The 22,464-nt window shown below is 35.0% G+C and overlaps 1 protein-coding gene across 1 annotated transcript; it reads right to left on the bottom strand.

Moving 5' to 3' along the window:
* Window positions 1-729: 729 nt before the first annotated feature.
* On the bottom strand, window positions 730-22,236 carry SEPT4 (Septin-4). Its single transcript, XM_051209159.1, has 10 exons — window positions 22,051-22,236; window positions 21,890-22,014; window positions 16,139-16,238; window positions 14,456-14,666; window positions 12,270-12,404; window positions 10,538-10,757; window positions 9,410-9,561; window positions 7,273-7,398; window positions 5,476-5,560; window positions 730-3,426 (listed from the first exon to the last, which is right to left on the bottom strand). The coding sequence occupies exons 1-10, from the start codon at window positions 22,097-22,099 to the stop codon at window positions 3,277-3,279; spliced, it is 1,353 nt and encodes a 450-aa protein (XP_051074588.1). The 5' UTR covers window positions 22,100-22,236; the 3' UTR covers window positions 730-3,276.
* Window positions 22,237-22,464: the final 228 nt, after the last annotated feature.

Raw genomic sequence — 22,464 nt, 5'->3', positions numbered from 1 at the left:
TGACATATTAGTCAATCTGATTCCTCTGTGATTGTCACAAGGACTTTTGTCCTTTCTTACAGACTGGCACAACCAGAGATTGAGACCAGTCAGATGAGATCACGTCCAGTTCACAGATTCTACCTAAGACCTCAGACAATCTCCCTGCTGATATTGGACCGCCATCCTTGAAACTCAGGAGTAAACCTGTCAGGGCCTGCTGCTCTCCCTCGCTTCAGATTTCCTATAGCTTTTTCAACTTCGTAAAGAGTCGGAGGACCTACATTAACTTGCCATTCAGGTTGACTGGAGATCGTGGGAAACCGAAGTGTGGCTGAAGGCCATTTGAACTGATCGTAAAGTGTTCTGCCCACCGATCCAGTTTCCTGGATTGAGAATGAATATGTCCATCTTTCTCTGGGATTGTTTCCCTAACAGTTGGATTCCTAATACCGGTTTCCTTGACAAGTCTGAATAATTATCTGCTGTTACTTATTGCCGCTGCCTTTCTATCTGTCTTGCTTTTGCTACTCACCACTGTTCGCGATCGTTGCGTAGGCTTCTTACCAGCCTGCGTTTAAGGTGACTCCGCTCTTCGTTATGTTCAGAGCCAGATGGGATGAGTTTTCGAGTATCTATCAGTGCGGTAGATGCTGCTGAGATCCAGTGTTCCTCCCTAACCTTATGGTTTACCTTACTAGCAGATATCACTGCTGTTTCCACAGCTTTTCGGATGTCATTACACGCTGCCTTGGGATGGGCATCACTTACATGGCTGCCTAACTGTTTTTCTAGTTGTTCCTCAAATATACTCTTAGCTTGACTATCATCAAGTAGGATCCTAAGAGGTTTCCTTTAGACGTCTTCCCTACGTCCAATAAGACGTAGACAAATACGTGCTCGCACAAGAATATGTGCTCCAGAACGAGCGACAGTCTTCTGTCGAGACCCCCCCCCATCGGTGGCTGATAGCGATGTGATCTAGTTGGGTCCAACGTTGGGACGAATTCGGGGGTCACCATTTCAAAATATGTTTTTGCTTATGCTTAAAGTTAGTGTTCGCTAGAAACAGGCGGTTATCTTAACATAGCTGCAACAGACGGTCGTCATTATCTATTCTTTGAGCCAAGACACCATAAGATCCACCCAGGTGTCTTTCCCTTTCGTTTAGTTTACCTACTTGAGCATTAAAGTCACCAGTCACTATTACTACATCAGAGCACCTAACTTTTCGAAGAAGGTCGGAAAGCTTTCTGTAAAACTCATCTTTCACATCATCTGAGCTGCAGTCAGTAGGAGAATAGGCAGAGACGACGAAGAGGCAACGACGAGTGTCCCTATCTTTTCGGATTCTTACTGTTCCGTTCAGTCGGACAGCGCACAAACGGCTGTCTACTGGGATCCACTCTAAGAAAGCTAGTTCTGCCCTAGAACTCAATGATATGCCTACGCCGGCGAGGCCACGGGAAACAGAATCAGGGCTTCCAGATACACGAAGCGTAAATTGAGTCGGTTCTTTATTTTGGCATGGTGAGGTCAAATGAATGACGCTACTCGGATCCTGTATGCGCGTTTCGGAGACGCAGCACACATCGATGGCGCGAGATTCTAAAGTTTTAGCTAAGGAAGCCTGCTGTCCTATTTGGCAAAGTGTTCGTACGTTAAAAGCTCCTACGTGTAGTTTAGAGCGTGGTTTCAGGAGACCGGGAATAACGTTCCACGCACTCAAATCGTTTGCATTAGTGGCGCTAGGTGATGAAGGGACGTGAGAAGGGTTAGTCGTGGAGATAAGAGAGTTATTAGGTGTAGGAATGATTGTTCGTGACCAACTTGGAGATGGAAATCCGTGGGGTGTGGCATTTTTAGGGTCGACCTTTTCTAACCCTTACTTACCTGTGAGAAGGCAGCATCTTACCCCACCCCTCCTTGTGGGAAGGCAGCATCGCTGCAGATGCTGGTCGCCCGAGGGAAACACCGTACTACTGTCACATCTCTCTACAGTCAGCAGTACGACGTCCTGTTTCGCCTGTATGTCTTTTTGTCTAAAGAGATTGGAATAAGGTTCTTGAGTTGGTTTGTTAGAAATACTAATCTCAAGATCCTAGGGATTATTTCTGAAGTATTTTTAATATGAGACGATAATCTATTAAGTTTCCGAGGATCTTTCGTGACCGTAATTACATTTGTAGACATTTCTTTTGAATTAGCGGAAACTGTAGAAATTGATGTTCGTAAAACCGAGATTATATAAGCTGAGCTCATTATACAGAAACTTTTAATCTTGGTGAAACAGTAATATCTTACAAATGACGAAAAATTAGCTTTTCAACACTCCTAATTAGGTATTAAGTAAAGTGGGAGATACTAATTACGGATACATAAATATTTTACAGAAAATCGTCAATTCTAAACAGCTAAGTACATCAAGAGGAAAAAATAACCCACTTGACACAGCAAAAAAAAATAATAACAGTACACTAAGTATTTTTAGGACATTGACAATTATTTGACATTGTGATAGGCATGGTTTATTCACCTCATTTTTTTTTAAGTAATTAGACGAAATAATAAAATGAAGTGAAAAGACAAAATTTAACAAAAAGTATGAAAATGCGTACACAGATAAAAAATATAAAGTTTGTTTTTCACATCAAATAATATAACTTTTGGTTAACAAAGTGTAACAGGAATTGTTGTAACCACAAAGTAAAAAAGAAAAAAAAACATGAATAAGCTAGACTAGATGAATAAAATGAAAAGAAAGTAATCAATTGATTTGATTTATAATATAAGTAAGATAAAATGCATATTCATGATTAATTAAAAAACAGAAAAGAAGGAAGAACTTTATGATGAACTGCAAAAATTGAGAGAGAATTAAAAAAAAAAACAATATACCATCAGTAGAAGTGAAAATTAACAGTTCGTTCTACCTTTATTCTTAATGAAATGCAAACATAATTAAAAACTGAGAATATGTAATGTAATAAGTTCAATAAAAGAAGAAAGAAAATTTCTGTCTAGTTTTTTTTTTATTGAAACAAAATTATATGGAACCGGTAATTGAATAAACATAAGTAGACACAAACAATTTAATTAGACAATTTTGTATGGATTCAAGAAAAGAAAGAAAGAAGTAATAGTTTTATTAGTATAAACGATAAAATATTTATTGTTAGCACATCATATTGACCATATTCCGACCTAATCGACTGAATTTTAAGCAAAATAATAAGATATAAATAAATGTGATAACGCGATTTTGAATCCTAAACAACCTATATACTCTTTTTGTATTCAAGAAGCTTGTTGACCAGTTGCAGGAATAGGAGAAGATTGAGTATTACTTGTACCATTATTTAAACCGACTGATGCGTTCGGCACAACATTGGTATTACGTTTTAACTGTTCTTGCATTTTACTCATTAGTTGTTGCATTCTTTGAAGCTAGAGAAAAAATATATATACCGAAAAATGTTTATCAGTATGCCAACAATAATAAAAAGTTTTCGAAAGGTTTGATTAATACCGATAAAAAAATGAGTAACTATTATGATATAATCGACGAAGCTGTTATGTAATATTATTCAACTTTCTACTATTCAACCTGCAAACGCTTCGCACTATAAGAATTGTAGTGAATATTTAAAGTTCTTGAAAAGCAACAAATACCATAGGTTTTAATTTTCTAACTGTTCCCCAGTGTGCGATGAGCGTCAATTTAGATCGATACATATTCATTCCAAGACGGTGAATATTATTTGAGATTGATTATTAACTGAAACTAGTTACACTATGTTCTTTTAATTGGAAACTGATTTATTTTGCAAATGAATGAAGCTCAGTAGAATCAATGAAAAATTTAATCAACAATCAAGATATAAATTACAATGCAATATATGACATAAATATATAAAACTAACTCTATACATAAAATTCAGTATATACTAATGAGTTAAAGGCAACAAGGAAATCTAATCATTTTAACTACGTTATATAAGTTATAATCAATTAATTTAACAGAACATTGGATAAACATCGTCTTATATTAGACAACATTTAGAAAATACCCGTAAACTTAAACAATTTTAAGGCTAATATGATTATTGATAATACATTCGAAGGATGTTTTTACTGATGAAGATAACGTCTTAAAGATACAAAAGTGTTCGATTTCGAACAAGTCGTGTGACATACAAAAATTTAATTTTACCATTCAAGAAAACACATTACACCACAATTACCTAAGATGTTATCAAGTCCATTGAATAGCATGTATAGTAAAAGAGCATAAACGAAATTTGTTAACCAGATCTGAGTAACTTTTAAAATGAATAGTCATTTCAATCGTCAATTTTGAACAGTTTGCATGAATATGATCTACCTAGAAAGATAAACCATTGAAATCCCTAAAGGATTTACGTTGTGTATAATCTGAAACAGACAACTTCAGCACAACGAGATCAAATGAAACAAAATGTATGTACGGAGTCGGAACGTTGGTAGTAGGGTAATAAGACTAATAACCGTGAAAAACCATGTACAAAAATACAAACTATGAGATAATACTGTAACTAGGGGTCTGGTTGAAGATAAGGAACAAATTGGACTCAAATATTGTGGTCAATTTTAGGTCTTCATCCAACGTTCCTAATCATTAGTCGCGATTATCGCTCTCACTCCAACCAGGTAGTCAGTTACTATCAACAAGCGTCAGACATTCAATGACTATGAGAATTGATTTCACCACTTCAGTTTAGTTCCGATTAGCTTTCTTCCAATCAACTCCTGTCAGTCATCACCACTGGTGATTAGGATTTCAAGGACAGCCACGTCACAGTACGAGTTAGCAATAATAAATTAAAAATAGTTTAAAATTTTTGCCATTTATATTACAATGATTCGGCTGTACATTTCAGTCCCATTTGGCTCACTTTGATTGAGATAGTACTTGTAACCATCACACAACAGAAGTTATTCAAGATACGACAGGTAACTATGTGCCTATATTTTGGAATGTAGTAAAGCTTATGATCATAAACTGATAACTTATATGAACTAAAGTAAAGATTCTTTAGGAACACTGAGTAATTCAAGCTGATGTAGATATTAAACAAATGATATAGTTTATACTAAAAAAGAGCAACATCAACAATTTAGCACACAAACTCCACGATAATTAATGCCACATACATTCAGAATACTGTACGGTAAAGATATTTTAAAAGTTGTTTCTTTGAATAAAGACGGACGTAAATAAATGAATAATGATGTATGACAAAAATACTGTGGATTAGCAAGACCATAAGCTCACAAAATTCGGAAATATTTGTATGAAATAATTCAGATTGCATATTATGGAAACTGTAAACGTGAGGAATCACAATATTATGTTTCATTTTTTTAAAGGTGGTAATCTTATAATTTAAAGACTGGGAAATAACATGTCCAAATACAACATATGTTACCACAACAAAAGTTTATAACTTGACAAACCTCTTCCTCTTTCTGTTTCAGTAAACTATCTTGATCAACAATAGCCTCAAAGCCAGTTCCACCTTCTTTTTCTAATCTTGCCAATCTATCAACAAGTAGACAAAAGGGAGTATATTACATGATTACCATTGAAACTATATAAATAAAAAAATAAATGTTCGAAAAACGATACAATTTTATGGGGACCTTTAAATAAATTTAAACGAATCGGACCATAAAATTTAGACGTCAAACTCATAGAGGATATTAAAGATCAGTTTTATCTGCAAAATCTCAGTGATTTAAATTTAAATAACTTCAAAGATTCGCTCAGTATTCTATATATATTCGATAATTCCGATTGTTTCCCTAAGAGTGAAGCAGATCGTCAAGCGGAATGGAGAGTTTTGCAAATATTTATTCCTATCCAGAAAGTACTAGTCTTAGACATTCAAAGTTGCTTACTTGTTTGTTCCATAAACAGCTTGAGTTAAATCCAAGATATATCTTAAAGCATTTACTTATATAAAAATATGAACAGGTATCAATTATACGATGCATAATTCATTAAGACCTAACCTACTTATTTACGCCTGTTACCTCTCATGCAACAGCATAGGCCACTGACCACGATTCAAACATGAAAACCAACACAACTATATCCTATCAACTATAGCAATTGCTATACTACTCAACAAGGTAAGAGAAAATAATTCTAAGACTGAAATCCACCAAAAAACATTCATACAAATAATTGATAACATCCAAAGCGAAGAAATGAATCCAACATACAGATCGCACCACAAAATGAAGTTCATTATCCTTAACAGAACCCATCAAATTCTCTCTAACACAATAAGCAAATTGAAATGATAAGAGAATGATGACAATTCATAGGAAACAAAAGGCTGACATTGACAAAACAAGTACCGCAACCCTGAACTGTGTAAAACTGTAAGTGCGGCATCATAAAAAAGCAACCTGAACCCAGTAGAAATCACTTATAATTAACTGGTATGAGACAAGTCTCGTATTTTTTAAAATTTTTCTGTGATAAAGTTAGATGGGGTAAACTTGTTCATTAGTACAGATTGTATACATTTAAATATTGAACTTTAAAGCACTTTTCGGAGATTTATCACAATGTGAAAATCGACAATATACACAGATTTCTAAAATGTAACTGTAGGCTTCTTAGTTCAAGGTAAGTGTCTATGATTTTGAGAAAAGGATTACATCGTGCTGTCAAAGTAAGACATTCATATTCAAAAAAAGTCCACAGATTGAAGAGATCAGCGAAATTTTGATCAGGCGGAACTAAAATATAACACCAAAAGTTTTAAGCCATGCATACTTAAAATCGGGAAGATATACGACAATAACAATCTGAATAACCAACAAACAAACCCCAATCCACTAAATGAGCCTATAATTGAATATGGGAAGTAAAAATATTTACTACGAAATTATACTTCCATACCACGAAAGATGCACATTACAACGATACAATAGGTACCATCAATATATCTGATAGAAAGAGGTAATTGGAAGTTGATGATAAATGTCCAGAAAGACTTCCGACTATTAGTAAAGAAATGTGAAAAAGCAACAAACATATGAGAAAAACAGTACGGATACTGTTAAGTGTATATATCGTGGGTGGAAATCAAATGCTTTGTCTTTAACCCGGCTAGAAATGTTGAAAATGTATTATTCCAGTTAAGAACTTTTGTTATACAACTCAAACTTTATGAATGACTGAATGAAAGAATATGAATAAATAGAATAAGTGAATTGTTTTCAAAGTGAATAACATACGCTCCAGTACCAACACCTTCACGACGATCGCTTTGACGCTTAGACATCCGTTCAGTAATGTATTTCGCTCTATAATTTTCATAATGCACATCCAATGTCATATCTTTTAAATCCTGCATATGTGTCCTAAAATTAATTTTAAAAAGAATAACAAGGAATAAAACAAAGTCTGTCGTCAAAAAAAGCAAATTTTTTGATGAAACATTAATAATTTCTCTGCTTGTGAAAAAAATCTGACTAAATGGTAATAATAACTAAAAAAAGGAAAATATAATCAACTTAACAACTTGTAATAGACTCATTGTTTTTCAGTTCCGTCACCGAACCATATATCATTTGTACGCCTGTGCTATAATTTCGAACGTTTAGTAAATTTGACCAATAAGATCAATTTATGGATGAAACGGTCCCAAGTCGACCGTAATCGGTCATTTATTGTCTTCCAGATCTTAAATATATTTTTATTACGTACTTTTCAATCTCCCATTATTCCCTTTTTACTGTTTCCGTTAGAGTAAACACTAAATAATATCTTTTTGAGATGGTGTAGAAGATTTGTAGCTCACATGAATGATTTTGATGGAGTCTTGTTCTCTGAGCTGGATACCACTACCATTCTTCTGATCGTAATAATTCGAGGTTTGATGTGAATCCTTAGTCGTTCATGCCAGATCCTATGTTGCAATAGGTTAACATAATTGCCTTTATTTATATTAAGTATAGATACTTTTGACAATAAACCTTACTTACTTACTTTACGCTTTTAATCCCTCGTGGAGGAGCACGGGTCGCCCACCAACACTCTCCATCCAACTCTGTCCTGGGTAATCCTTTCCAGTTACTATTCATCCCTTTGATGTCTACTTCCAATGCTCGACTCAATGTGTTCCTTGGTCTCCCTATTTTCTCTTTTCCTTCAGGATTCCGAGTTAGGGCTTGCCTTGTGATGCAGTTTGGTGATTTCCTCAGTGTATGTACTATCCATCTCTGGCTTCGTTTCATAATTTCCTCTTCGGATTGAAGCTGGTTCGTCCTCTTCCACACCACAGTAGGCTGTTGCTGATGGTATCCGATCCGGTCAACGGACATTGAGTATCCTTGAATAGACAACTATTTATAAATACTTGTATCATTTTGGTGATCGTTGAAGTTGTTCTCAAACTTCCAGCTCCGTATAGCAAAACTGTCTTGACGTTCGTATTGAAGATCGTTACATTGATATTGGCTGACAGTTGTTTTGAGCTCTATATGTTCTTCAATTGTAGGAATGCTGTCCTTGCTTTGTCAATCCTCACTTTCTCGTCTGCATCGGATCCTCCACGTTCACCGATGGTGCTGACCAGGTGCGTGAAAGATTCCACATCTTCCATCAAGTGTGATTGGGTTGGTGTTCTCCGTGTTGTGTATTTCCGGATATTGCTTTTTTCTCTTGTGTATGTTGAGGCCTACTGATGTAGAAGCTGCTGTTACACTGGTTGTCTTCATCTGCACTTATTCGTGTGTATGGCATAGAAGAGCCAGGTCATCTGCGAAATCCAAATCGTGTAGTTGCATCCAACCTGTTCATTGTATTCTGTGCTTTCCCTCAGATGTCGAGATCTTCATAATCCAGTCGACCACTAGAAGAAAGAGGAAGGAGGAGAGTAAGCAGTTTTGTCTGACTCCGGTCCTCACTTGGAATGTGTCTGTCGGCTGTCCTCCATGCACCACTTTGCAGGGTAGTCCGTCGTATGAATTCCGGACGATGTTGACGATCTTCTCAGGTACTCACACTATAGTGTCGAAGAAGTTTCCAGTGTTCTCCTATCCACACTGTCAAATGCTTCCTCATAATCAAGGAAGCTGATGTATAATGACGAGTTCCACTCAACTGACTATTAAACGATGATCCGTAGTGTCGCGATTTGGTCTGTGCATGACCGATCCTTGCGAAATCCAGCTTGTTGATCTCGAAGTTGGGAGTCTACTGCATCCTTCATCCGGTTCAGCAACACTGTGTTGGAAACTTTTCTTGGTACCGATAGTAGTGTGTCATATTCATAGTAAATAATACATCTAAGAAATCAGTATCAATAAATTTTAAAGAAGTACAGGAAGTGAACTGACTATGGAATACAAATGACAATAGTATGCTTACTTTAGCAGAAATATACGCAGCTTTGTAAAATCGCAATGACGACTATTCTCCACTTCAACTGACCCCCAAGGATATTGTCTACCACGAGCTCGACGACTACCATCTAAATCGATAACACAATTACTGCCGACGACAGCGAAAGGTAGAACAGCCTATTCGAAAAAAAATAATGATAACTATTTAGAGCTTGAGAAATGCAACTTCACATCGGAACAGTAGAAGTTATTTTATACGAATATTCGTCAATATTAGAACGAATAGTTTGACAAAAATTGGGCGCTGAGTATCGAGAAGTCATCATATGTGGAAATTATATTTGAAATAATCTCGTCGATTGGTATTTAAGCAATTACGAAGTTTCTTCCAACAGACTTGTCTGGTCTTCTTATCATAATTTTCATATATAAGTTATTTTAGCCTAATTACTCTTAAAAGAGACAATAAATTTATAGTAAATGTATTTCTCATCTACAAATGGAATATGAAAAATTTTGTATAGCACTGATACTTTGAAGTTGTTAGACATATGATTCATGAAGACATCAATAGAGCTAACGTTATGAGATGATTAACAAATAGATAAGCTTGGATAAATATAAACACTTTATTTTCTAATACTGATTTTAAGGACCTTGGAACGTTCCAAGTAAGCTTGAGTAATTTTGAATCTGTAATATCTTATGCAAACAAATGTGTGAATATAAATATAACTCCCCTACAAAATACAAAACTTTTCGAAATTTACACGAACTATTATCAATCATAAGGAGATTAAATGTTAGAATCGAATAGTGATTATATATTTGTAGTTTATAGGTCAGTCATAAGCAACGTAGAATCTAGGGTTTATTCAAGTAATTTAATGACATTCATTCAGGAATCGATTATCAACTGGAGAATCGGTGAAATACACGGGTCAATTGAAATTTAAGCTGTCATAGTATTGAGGAGTCGCAAACTAGAAAGAAGCAACAATGGTTCTTCAGTTGAAGACTATGTGGCTAAAAAAGTCCCTTAACAATTACAGTCATTTATACACAAATTAGTATTTTTTCAGGACACGTTATCGCCTCAAACACCGATTACTATGACAGAACTACCACATAAATGAATGAATGTTTAACTAACTTTGATTTCTTTATCTAAACGTTTGATTTCATCCTCTTCATCACTGTCACATTCAGGTAAACGATAAATATCAATTTTATAACGATCAAAATCTGCCATTATGCGTTCTTTAAATGCACGTAATTCATTAGCAGTCAATGCATCAGCTTTAGCTATTACGGGGACTATGTTGACTTTATGTTGAAGACGGCGCATAAATTCAACATCTATTTGGCGTAAACTAAATTGAATCAAAATAAATAATTAAAAAATTTCTCACATCAATATCCGGGAATTAAAATAGGTCAAAAAAGTAACAACAATATTTAAATGATAATGATAAGTCCTTTAATGGCCTGGATACTTAATTGGCTATCTTGTCTTAAACACTTGGATAGGGAACGACTTTAACGTTAAGTAAATTAACTGAAATTGGGTGTACAAGTTTGTGATAATTTTTCTAGCTTTCATGTAAAACCGAAGAAGATAAACAATTATACTTAATTTGTGCACATTGTGTAGAAGTTACTCAAAATTGTATTACTATTTGCATTATATAATTTAGTATTAAAATCCTACTATTGCATCACCATGTTTATTTTATTGTTTTATATTTCTTTACGGAAGTAATCCTCAAATTTCCATACACGGTTGTACAGTTTGATAATGAATCCCTACAAAAAGAAGATCCATTCTCTAAATTTTGAGTTTTAAATTATACTTTAAACCATTATTCGTTAACATACACAAAGAAGGAAGAGATTTCTCAAAACTTTTGACTATTCTCTCCTTCTCTCTAGTTATTTGTTTAGAGAAGAAATTTACTCTAGTTATAAACACTGAAATAATTCAATTTCTGATTGATTTCCAATTCATGTTAAGTAATAATCAGCATACGATAGTGTCTCAAATATTTCGCAACAAATTTATCAAATAATTAATACACAGTTATGATTATAGCCTTGAAATAATCGGTTACAATTTCAAAATAACTTCGTTTATATTAATTAAAAATAGCTAGATTTTTCTCTTGTAAATCTCCTCTTGTTATAATAAAATCATAATATGTCACTGTTTATATATGACAGTTATTAATTTCATTTGTGCTCAGAACAAATATTCCTCATAGCTCAACAGGTTAACAATAAATTCCTTAAAAAAATACATTAAGATGAGAATTTCTATACCATGGTTTGGTTTACTTGAAAAGTTATGAATAACTTCAACACCATACAAGCATTTCTATCAACCTATTACGGACTAATGAAAGAAAATGAACTCAGAAGAATGATTTTAGCTTAGAAATATAACTAGGACTAGTCTTAATGAATTGACAATTCGACAACATTTCTACACTGCATTAATACTAAATCAATTAATTTTTTTAACTAAATGATAGCTACGTATATATAAACTTAAACAAGAATGTTAGCAAGTAAGTTAGTGTTTATCACATGATTTTACATATGCAAATGACTTAAGTATTCACCTAATATAACCTCAAGCTTTGGTTATGTAACAAAAACAATCATTCAATCCTACCAATGTACAGAAATACAATAAAAAATGATACTACAGAACAGTGAATCTACATTTTGTTAATGAAAACAACTAGATTACATGAACATGTCAGGCTAGAAAAACGGTAACTGGTACGAATTCAATATATATATATATAATCAATATGGCATTAATCTGATGGACTAATTAAATTATCAAACTACATCTTAACAAATAAAGTTCATTTACTTACCCATGACCATATGGTGATATGAAATACAAACAACAGTGAACTCGGTGATCATGAATATTTTTACGATTCAGACCACATTCATCTTTAAAATATTGTTCAAATGTGCTGTCTATGTAATCTTCTATTGGTTTCCAACTAAGAAAAAGTACAAAACAAAAGGTTAACACGAGTTTTAAACACATCTCAGATAAACAGTCGTTTTATAATATAGCTTGAAAAAGAAAAAGCAATCAGTGTTAATTATCAGTTCTAACTAGAAGTTTGAATAATAAGATAAGTGATTCACAAACAAACCTTCAAAACGATCAGCATCTTGGAAAGTGCTCAGTTACTTCAGTCAGTCAGTCAGTAACAACGTAGAACTCCGTACGTACGTACATCAGTTCGAGTTGCCACACCACATTAGCACACAAATACAATTGTCGATTCAAATCCCGTAGTGGTAGAGGTTGTAAGAGTATAAGCAGTAATCGGGAAAATTAGTGTTTGGAGATGTTATTTAAAGAGTATAATACAGTGAAATAAATTTGGGAAGAGAAAAAAAAGAGATAAGAAGGAATAAGGAGATCAAAATTTGGGAGAACACAAAGAGTGTATGCACCTGCGCCATTGAGAACAATTTTTAGCCATGTCATTCAGGGTCTCTAACCATCGGTTGCTATCATCTCGCGGTCCCCAACCAAGTAGTCTACACCTACCAACATGACAGTCCACTTGTCAGTGACTTCATGGACTTGTGCCATGTTTTGGTCTGGCCGCCCCTACCTTTCTTCCCATCTTCTCCTATACCAATGAATATCGCACGTCGAGGCAGTCGGTCGTTGGGCATACGTAACACATGTCCCAGCCATCTCAGCTAATGAAGTTTCCCTACTCCATCAATTGATTTGCCATCCTTACCTAGTACCCGTTTCCTAACAACTGCGTTACTTACTCGATGGTCCCAGGATATACGAGCAATCCCTCGAAGACACCTATGGTCGAATACTAGTAACATACGGATATCCTCTACTCTTACCGGCCATGTTTCACTGCCATAAAGTAGGACGGAACGAACTTCTGCGCAGTAAACACGTCCTTTGGTTGATAGACGGATATCTCGTCTACGCCATAAATGACGCAAGTTGGTAAAAGCTAGTCGAGCCTTCTGTATCCGTGCTGAGACTTTGTCACACACCAGACCACAAGGGCTGATGAGACTTCCAAGATAAGTGAAGCGATCGACACGCTCAACTACTTCACTCCCTATCATTAGTTCGGGTGTCAATGCAACCCAATCCTGAAGCAACATATTGCATTTCGAGGGGGAGAATCGCATCCCGAACATGCTTGCATTGTTGCTTAGAGTGGTCAGAAGACTCTGCATTTTGTCAGCGTCTCCACCAAATAAAACTATGTCATCAGCATATTCCAAGTCAACAAGTGAACCTCCCGGTGGAAGTTCAACCCCTGGAAATCTAGTTACTCACCAAAAGTATTAAAATTATTTGGATGAAATGATATATAATATTATTATTATATTTTAACGAACCCTACACAATTTTAAAACTTACATTTAGATACATTGTTTATGGAAAAATCTTACAGACTGATGTTATCTAGATAAGTAATGAAAACCAGGAAGAACAGCGGAGAATCGACTTATCTGAGTTTTAGACTTCTCAGCATTAGGAAAAATACAATGAGTTTACCGGCTGATTTCAGCATATCATGAAGCTTAACTTTCAGAAAATTTCCACAGAGGAACATACTAAATAATTACGTATTTACTAGTGTATGGACATGGATTTTCTAAACTTTCGTGAAATTCTGTTGCCTGTATAATATAGGTTGGACTTGGTAGTTGTGATATCCATGAGGCATAAAGGCTCTGAGTTCGGTCGAATATGGGTTGTGAGTATCCACCGATTAACGTCTGGAATTAGGATGAAAGAACAGTCTAGCACTGCTTGATATATGCACTTTTCTAGCCAATCTTAGTCTATAATGAAAGTTCTTAAACTTGATATTATAGAAAGAAAATAATATGAGAAAGAACAAATCAAGTTGTCAGTCACTAAATATTATTTAATTTAACGAAATAATAGTATGGCGGTAGCATCAAAAAAAGTATCACATATTCTATTATACTAACGTTAAGAGTTTGACATAGAAGTAAACTAAGATTATATACATGATAAACTTACCAGTCATTGCAATTCACAGCATCACCAAAGCCGGGAGTATCGACAACAGTAAGGCGTAACTTGACTCCACGCTCATCCAATTCAATTTGACGTTTTTCAATTTGAGTTGTGCTTTGAACACGATTATTTGCTTCAATGATTTCTCTATCTTTGTATAAATCTTGGACAAACAAGCTGTTAATTAGCGTTGATTTGCCCAAACCACTTTCACCTGAGAGCAGCATTTAGAAATCAATCAAATTAATTTATGTCAGTCACCATATAACAGTAACATAAAAATGCGATAATTATAGGTTTTAAAGGGTATAAAAATGGTATAAATTAGATAGATCCACGAATAAAGTAAAAACCTGGTAAAAATGAGTACATATTACGGGTGTTATAATGGAAAATCAAGAGGAGAAAGGCAGATGACTGAAAATAGTCATACCAATGCCACTGGAAAACTGAGAATGCAAATGAAAAAGAGACAAGGCTAGAGAGAAGGGGGTCTGTAGAATAACAAGTTTAAACGCTAAAGATTAAAAGTGTGTGAATCTGACCACTATAACCGATTTCGACTCATATCCCACTGATTACAGTTGCTTGACAGACCTGTACGGTTAAACTCGACACATCGACCAGCTAACATTGAAAGTCAGTGGAGTTAGTGGTTGATAGAAAACCTTTCTTTAATTAAAGTGTACGTTAACCAGAAGACGATGATTAGTCGTGCGAAATAATATCTTCTGACTACTTAAGCAGATTAAAGTTTACAGACCTATCTGCCATGGTTCAATGGGTAGATGGACATCTTCGCTAAATCTTTGGGATCTTATATTTACAAAAGTCAAGTGAGTGTTCCGACAGTTTATTTCCTATCAATCCACTAAAATTGATTAAATATTTCTGTATCATCAAATTATATCTTTAACAAACAGGTCTGTGTTGTCTTTGTACCTCAAGGTATTAAATCTCTGGGTAGGAGATGAATTTATTTAAAGAGTGAAAACTGAGAGTTAACTATTAGGTGGCTAGCAGCATCTTGTAAATGCGTTTACCCTAAACAGAAGTGGACGGAGTGATTGAAAGTTGAATGTCTTAACGTCTAATCATATTTATTGTTGTGTTCAAGATTTCTATACCTATGGTCTTGTATTTTATATCCGTTCATTCAGGAGACTGAGTCAATAATCTGGTCTCATGAGCAACCAACAATCGGTCACGTTCTATTATTCCACATCATCTACACGACGAATATTCTATTCATTTGTTTTAAAAACACGAAATTCGTTCATTAACCCCCTCCAAAATAACAGCTGATGTCTTCGAATCAATACAAAATGATGTGTTAGCTAGGTGTATGGTTTAAAACAACGCTAACAAGTATTTTTTGAGATCCTAAAGTGTTCGTTAATAGTTAAAGAGGTGATGTAAAGATATAAATTGAGACTCACTAACAAGACTATACCGAAATATGATACTGACGATAAATGTAACCGTAGATGTGTAAAAAGAAATGTTGATTGTGCAGTGAGTGAGTAGGTAACTTTGATTGTAAGTTAATTTTACAGACTAAAATGAACACAGTCAATTGTTATGAAGGCTAAACATGAAAAAGCTATTCAACCCAATATTAAATTCATGAGAAATATCCTTGTCATAAGGTATGGACACCGCAAGTGCCGGATTAAATTAACTCACCGACAACCATCAAAGTGAAATTGAAGCCCTTCTTGACAGCTTTCCTGTGCATCTGTTCAGGTAGATTTGCAAACCCCAGTCGCGCATCTTCTTCAATATTCTATTGCGAAAAAAGAAAAAATTTATAATTTAGAATAATAGTTATAGTAGATAAAAATATTGATTTGGTAACTTGGTACACCTTACTGAGTTTGAAATTCTTCCATTTGGAGCCAAAACACATGGGGAGGGGCTAAGTAGTCTCATTCTTCGATATGGGTTACGAACGCTCAGTATCCGACCCAGATTATTCTTGGAATGATTAACTTGTTCCATTTTAAACATTCCATTTGAATCTAAAGGAACTTGGCTTCGTAATTCCAGTTCAGCCATTTCCAAAGCCGATATATAACAGTGAACAACGCCTAAGATGGTTAGAGAGAACTACAACTATACCTGGATCGATAGATAATGAGTCGTGATTGCGAACAAAATCAGAATGACCACAAACCAAGGATTCTAGTTGCTTACGGTTACGAATTACTTCGGAAACAATGCTTTCTTCACGTTCAGATATGGTGAAAGAAGTTAAGTCACAGCTGTCACTTAATTCGTTATCATTTGGTAAACGACTTGAGTTTAATGAAGATATACTTGAAGTGTGAGACGTTTTTTGACTGGACGATTTAAAAGCCCATTTTTGAAAATTATCAATAATACGATGAGGAAACTTGTTTCTTCTACGTGAATTATTGGTTAGAGTGGACGCTCTTGATTGTATGCTTGATAGAGAAACGAAAGAATGACTGTCTTCTGGTGGTTGAAACATGAGAAAAGTAGTAAGAATGAATATGATTATGATGTGTGTGAAAATGGTAAATAGTCTAATCTCATTAATATTCACAACAGGTTTTTTAGCTAGAAACTGATTGGCTACACTTAGAAGAGTGTTTCATGACATGTGGATGCACCACGCACAAATGTAAATGATGAAATGATTGACGTACTACTTGTCTTTATATATTGGTTCGCTATGACAAAGCTTGTTTAAGTTAACGTAACTCACGGGGGTTAAATTATCGCGCAACACGTTAATCCACCTTACTATTCGAAATAAATATTATTATTTGCAAAAGCATCATAAGATGAATTAGCTATACATTTCATTTTTTAGAGCAGCTCTTTTCATGTAAAAATGAACAATTAATAGTTGAGGATGAACTCTAACTGCTTGAGAGGTTTAATAAGAATAATATCAAGTGCAACACAGTAAGACCTTATTTTTGAAAAATTGTGGATCGCTTGTGCAAGATGGTTGTTATTTACAAGAAAGTCTACTTACAATCCCATATTAGTTGACAAAGGAATTTTATCTTGTTAGGTTTGCTGATACTTAAAGTATTATAAAAAATAAATTTGTGTAATATCTCTAGAGAGGGTTTAAACGGACTAAAAACTAAGTAAGAACACTTACTAGACAACAAACAAGTAATAAATGATGAGCGATATGATTTTGATGTGAAAGCCTTACTTCTTGAGATGGGTTGGACATTTTGATAAACGCAGAACAGAACACAGTCGAGAATTCTAAAATGTACCACAACTGTAATAATTCGTCCCGTCGTATTAAAAGTTCAACTATTATTTGGGCTTAGCACCACTTTCTTTAAGTTCAACGGCGTTTTGAATGCACAGAAAAAAGTAGTGAGGAAGATAAAAACGGAAATTCTTCAGCCAAGCGATCTATTCCTTGAGGATTTAATCTTCTCAGTTGTACAATTGTGTATATATACTATTTAGACAACGACAATCCATAATAAGTTTGCTAAGAGTTACTACTTGCCAAAAATAAAGGCGGGACGAAAACGAGAAAACCTTCAGAAGCATGTTGTACTTATCCACACAATTGAAAAAAAGACTATCAAAGGTTTTCTTTTAGGTTCATTGCTAGCAATCTGGCTTATGGCTATTCTGAAAAAATGCCAACTGAAACCCACTATCGGCGATTTTCATCCATACAAAATGTACGTAGATGATGCTACGATTATTTACGATGTGCAACCTGAATTGTATTTTTTTAGATGTTCAACAGCTTTCAACTAGCAATTAAACTTACTTATAGAGTAAAAAACAGACAACATCAACTTTCTAGATGCTATGAGGTGCTAAAGAAACGTGAAGGATTTTTACACGGAGCAATCTACAGAAGACCTGGATGGAAAGATCACTAAGTCTCAACCGATATGAGGAATAATTTGATTACACCTCTCGCTATATGGATCCGTAAAGTCTGCAATCTTGAGGTTGTAGAAAAGCTAGCCCTGTTTAGAAAATACCGGCCGAAAGTAGATATTCATCAGAATTTGTCAACAAAAGTACAGAACCTAGAAAATAAGTTATCTATGTACTGAAACATGCGCTCAACATAAGCGTTAACTTTAAACATGACAATACTGCAGAAATCCTAAAGAATAGCATTACAAATCCCTCTAAAACGTTTTTTGCAGTAACTTTGAAGCCAAGATCCTTCAATGAAATATAAGACGAGCTCTTGCATCTGACTACTCCAAGTCCACTTATCAATCCCCCTGTTCTTATAGAACTCGATAAACCATTCATCTGTGTTCTGGATGGGGGTTCAGAAACATTGTTGTGTATGGTTACAAAAGAAGAGCAATGATGGAATACATCGAGAGAATAAATCATTCACGCAAAACAGGCCGATTATTTAAAGTTATCTACAACGTCAACATAGGTCTTCAAAAGGTAGTGAAGTCCTGTCACTTTTGCATTCTTGAAGCCTGTTATGCACGTAGGGGAATCCAAATTGTGTGCAAAAAGAATCTCGCCATTTTCGTTCCTTTTTTGAACTTAGCTTAAAATACCACCACCTTTCTGCAACATTATCAGCCCATTAAAGTGATGGGAAAGTGGTAGTTTCCAATTATACAAAGTTACGATCGTTCTAGCCTAGTTTGGTGAAGACGCTCATATATGCTGCGACCATCGAGTTAGCAGTCCTGAAGTTAGACGCGGAGTGCTAGTTAGGTATGACGGATCGATTGACAAGGTAATAAATCTTTTTTGAGTGAGACGGTTAGGACATGGATTACGTATGCTCATCCACTGACTGCCTCAATGCACGATGACGACTAGTTTAGTAGTTGATCGGAAGGATACTATGAGTGATCAAACTAAATTTTACATCACTTCATGGAGATCGTGTTGGACTAGGTCATGTACATAACTTCGGACTACCCGGTTAGGGTCCGATAAAATTTGTAATTAGTGGTCAGAGATTGGGTCTCATTGCTCAGAATCGCTCAAAATGACGCAGGTACATTTACTCCGTCCTTACGTGGAACTTGAATTTCTAAATTGCCTTGTGAAACATTTTTACTTCTACTAAACCCATATTCTCTTGAAGTGTATCTTGGATGCCTGATCTTTTGTATTGCCATTAACACTTACTACCCCTACTACCACTGGATTTACCCCGATTTCATTTCGCAAAGCTAATAAGATGTAGCAACCTGGACCCATGTACACATGTGCCAAATTCTACGTTGCGTTTGAATGACTGACAATACTTTTAGATCCTTCCTTTCTTATAATTACTAATCGTTATCAATTTTCTATGATTCATGGGCGACCTTACGGGACTTCCTTTTCCAATTCGTGGATAAGAATGAAATGCTTCCGTCTATCCATTTATACTTGATTATCACTATATTCGATAAGTAATAATCATTGTAAACCTTATCACACATAATCATAACTAAATACGGATTATAAATATTTGACTTCAAATAAATTATTATGAGTACTTAGCTTAAGGATATGTTTCATCGTCTTTCCAAAAAATAAGACGAAATTGGACCCGAGAGATCCTTCCCTAGAGGATTTTTGCTAAAAACTACAAAACTCCATCTAAATTTAATAACACGACCTATAAATAGTGAGATAAAATGACCACAGGAACTTCCCTACGAAAAAGTATCATCACACATCCTTACAGCTAATCTGGAAAACTTCTGTTTGAAATAAACTAATATAATATTATGAACCACAAAACAATATTATTTGTGATAACAACTCAGATTTGATTCACATCCTGCGAATAGAAACTAACAGCACAAGACCTAGAAAAATGTTTACCAGTCTAAGCCTCTAAATCTTATTTCAACAAGAGATCAGTAAGAGAAAAACCAATAGATAAAAAATACGTGACAACAGTAGTACACGAGAAACAAAAAATACACCGAAAAACGAATGATATACAGAAACAGAAAGTAAATAATTACGAAATGTTCACAAGATAAAGCGCAAACATTCATGTCATTGTGAGTGATTTTGGGTATCAATACATAATGTCAGAAACAACTAAACTAAATAGTAAAAAATAACAGGCTTGTAATTCCCTAATTTGATGAGGTGACAAAGACTGGCAGCACATGAAAATCAAGTTAGAGAAAGTCCTCATTTAATCATCAACTTATAATTGATCAAAATTAGTGATTAAAGAGTTGAAACATAAACTTAGTTCTACTTCGCATAAGCCAGTTTCGAGGGTCTACTAGGAATGGGTACGCAATATGATTCCTCTAAATGAAACCATTAGCTTCTGTGTTTTTGTCTCGAAAATGATGTTTTACTTGAGAATTCAAAGATATAAACAAATGCGATAAATATCAGAAACTAATTGTAAAGACATTCAAGTAGACAGACAAAATAAGACTGGCTTCGTTGCACTTACGACGTCGGCTTGATTTCTAGGACGAAATAAAAGTATAGAGTACGCTGACATTACATTTGACTAACTATTGGTGACTGAAGTCATTCAGACCCATAATCTCCTTAACGATACACCCAAGATGTTATAATTAATTTAGATAAAAGTCACCAGAGTATATGCTAATGGTCAGTGCTGTCTTCCATGTTCATGCAATTTTCGTCAGATAGTAAGTAGTGCATAGTCAGTAGTGGGTTATGAACTCGTTTGAAAAACCTAACTCTATCGTTCATTTTACCTGTGCATGGAAATCAACTTCAAAAGAGCAAGTTGATGGATATAGACAAACCATTAAGCTGACTAGTGGTTTTATGAATGAAGCACAAAGAGAAGGAGAACGATTTTGTACTTTCATCATTTGAAGTATAAGAAAATGAAGTGAATGTATGATAGATACCCGAAAAAACCATCACTTAAGTTGGACGTTGTGGTTAATACTATCCCTTCAGTAGCTGCAACACTAAGATGAAAGCGAAAACGGCCGAAATGAAGGCGAAAATTCGTTCAATTAAACGTTTTTAGCTCTTAAGATAACCATATCACTGGGTCAGCCACCGCAGTCCTGTAAACCTGATTCAAATGCTTAAAGAGCCTTAGTGTATACCCATGAATTGCTACCTAAATGCACTCGATCTGTAGACACATGAACCAGCAAACTAATTTTGAGGGTAGGATGCCAAGCTACAGCCCTTAACGGGTTTCGATGACTAGTTAATATTGACAAAAACCTCGAATTTATCAGATGTCATTCTAATATTTACTGAAGCCGACTGAAAAATTATGAGATCACTTGAGTTTGATGAATTAGTCGTTATTAACTTTTAAGGCAAGCACTTGCGAGAACGAAACGTCAGATCAACATATTAGATGAATTTCCAGAAAAGCATTTATACTGTTCACTTGCACATATCATATGGTTTTCTCTCGTTATACAGACAATAAGTCAAAGGTAACAAAGAGACCAATGATGAATATCTCACCGAGCTGTAAACACTGTCTGATCGACTAACATCTTCAGCCCGAGAACTACCAGTATGGGAGTTTGTTGATGAACCGGAAAAATAACGTGAACCGCTCTTAGTCGTGTTAGTCTCTTCAGCATCAACTAAATGGAAGATCAAGATTATAATTTTTAGTTCACCTTTCCCTCTATACTTAGCAGAAACCCCAAAACGCGGAATATTTGCCATAGGACGTAGCGTACGGACTTAAAAGACACACAATGTTTCAATCTAAATGTTCTCAGTCTACCGTAATGGGTATTGTAGGTCAGACGATAAGTATCAATCTTTAGATCAAATAATTTATTGAAACCCACTCATAGTCCCTAAAGTTTCACTGATAATCTAGGTATTGTCGATCATATAGTGAATGACAAATATTTAAGAATGATCCGAGACAGATCGTATCTAACTACCGACCTGCTAGTCTAACCAGAATAGTCTTTAAGTTACTTGAAAAGATAATTCGGGTTAAGTTGCTGAGTCACATGGATCCGCACAATCTATTGACTCCCAAAGAACATGGATTTCATAACAAGAGTTCATGCTTGACT

Source organism: Schistosoma haematobium, chromosome 1 (assembly GCF_000699445.3).
Source record: "Schistosoma haematobium chromosome 1, whole genome shotgun sequence".
Taxonomy (NCBI): domain Eukaryota; kingdom Metazoa; phylum Platyhelminthes; class Trematoda; order Strigeidida; family Schistosomatidae; genus Schistosoma; species Schistosoma haematobium.
Note: the sequence above shows the minus strand (reverse complement) of the source record. Positions and strands in the feature narration are given on the sequence as shown.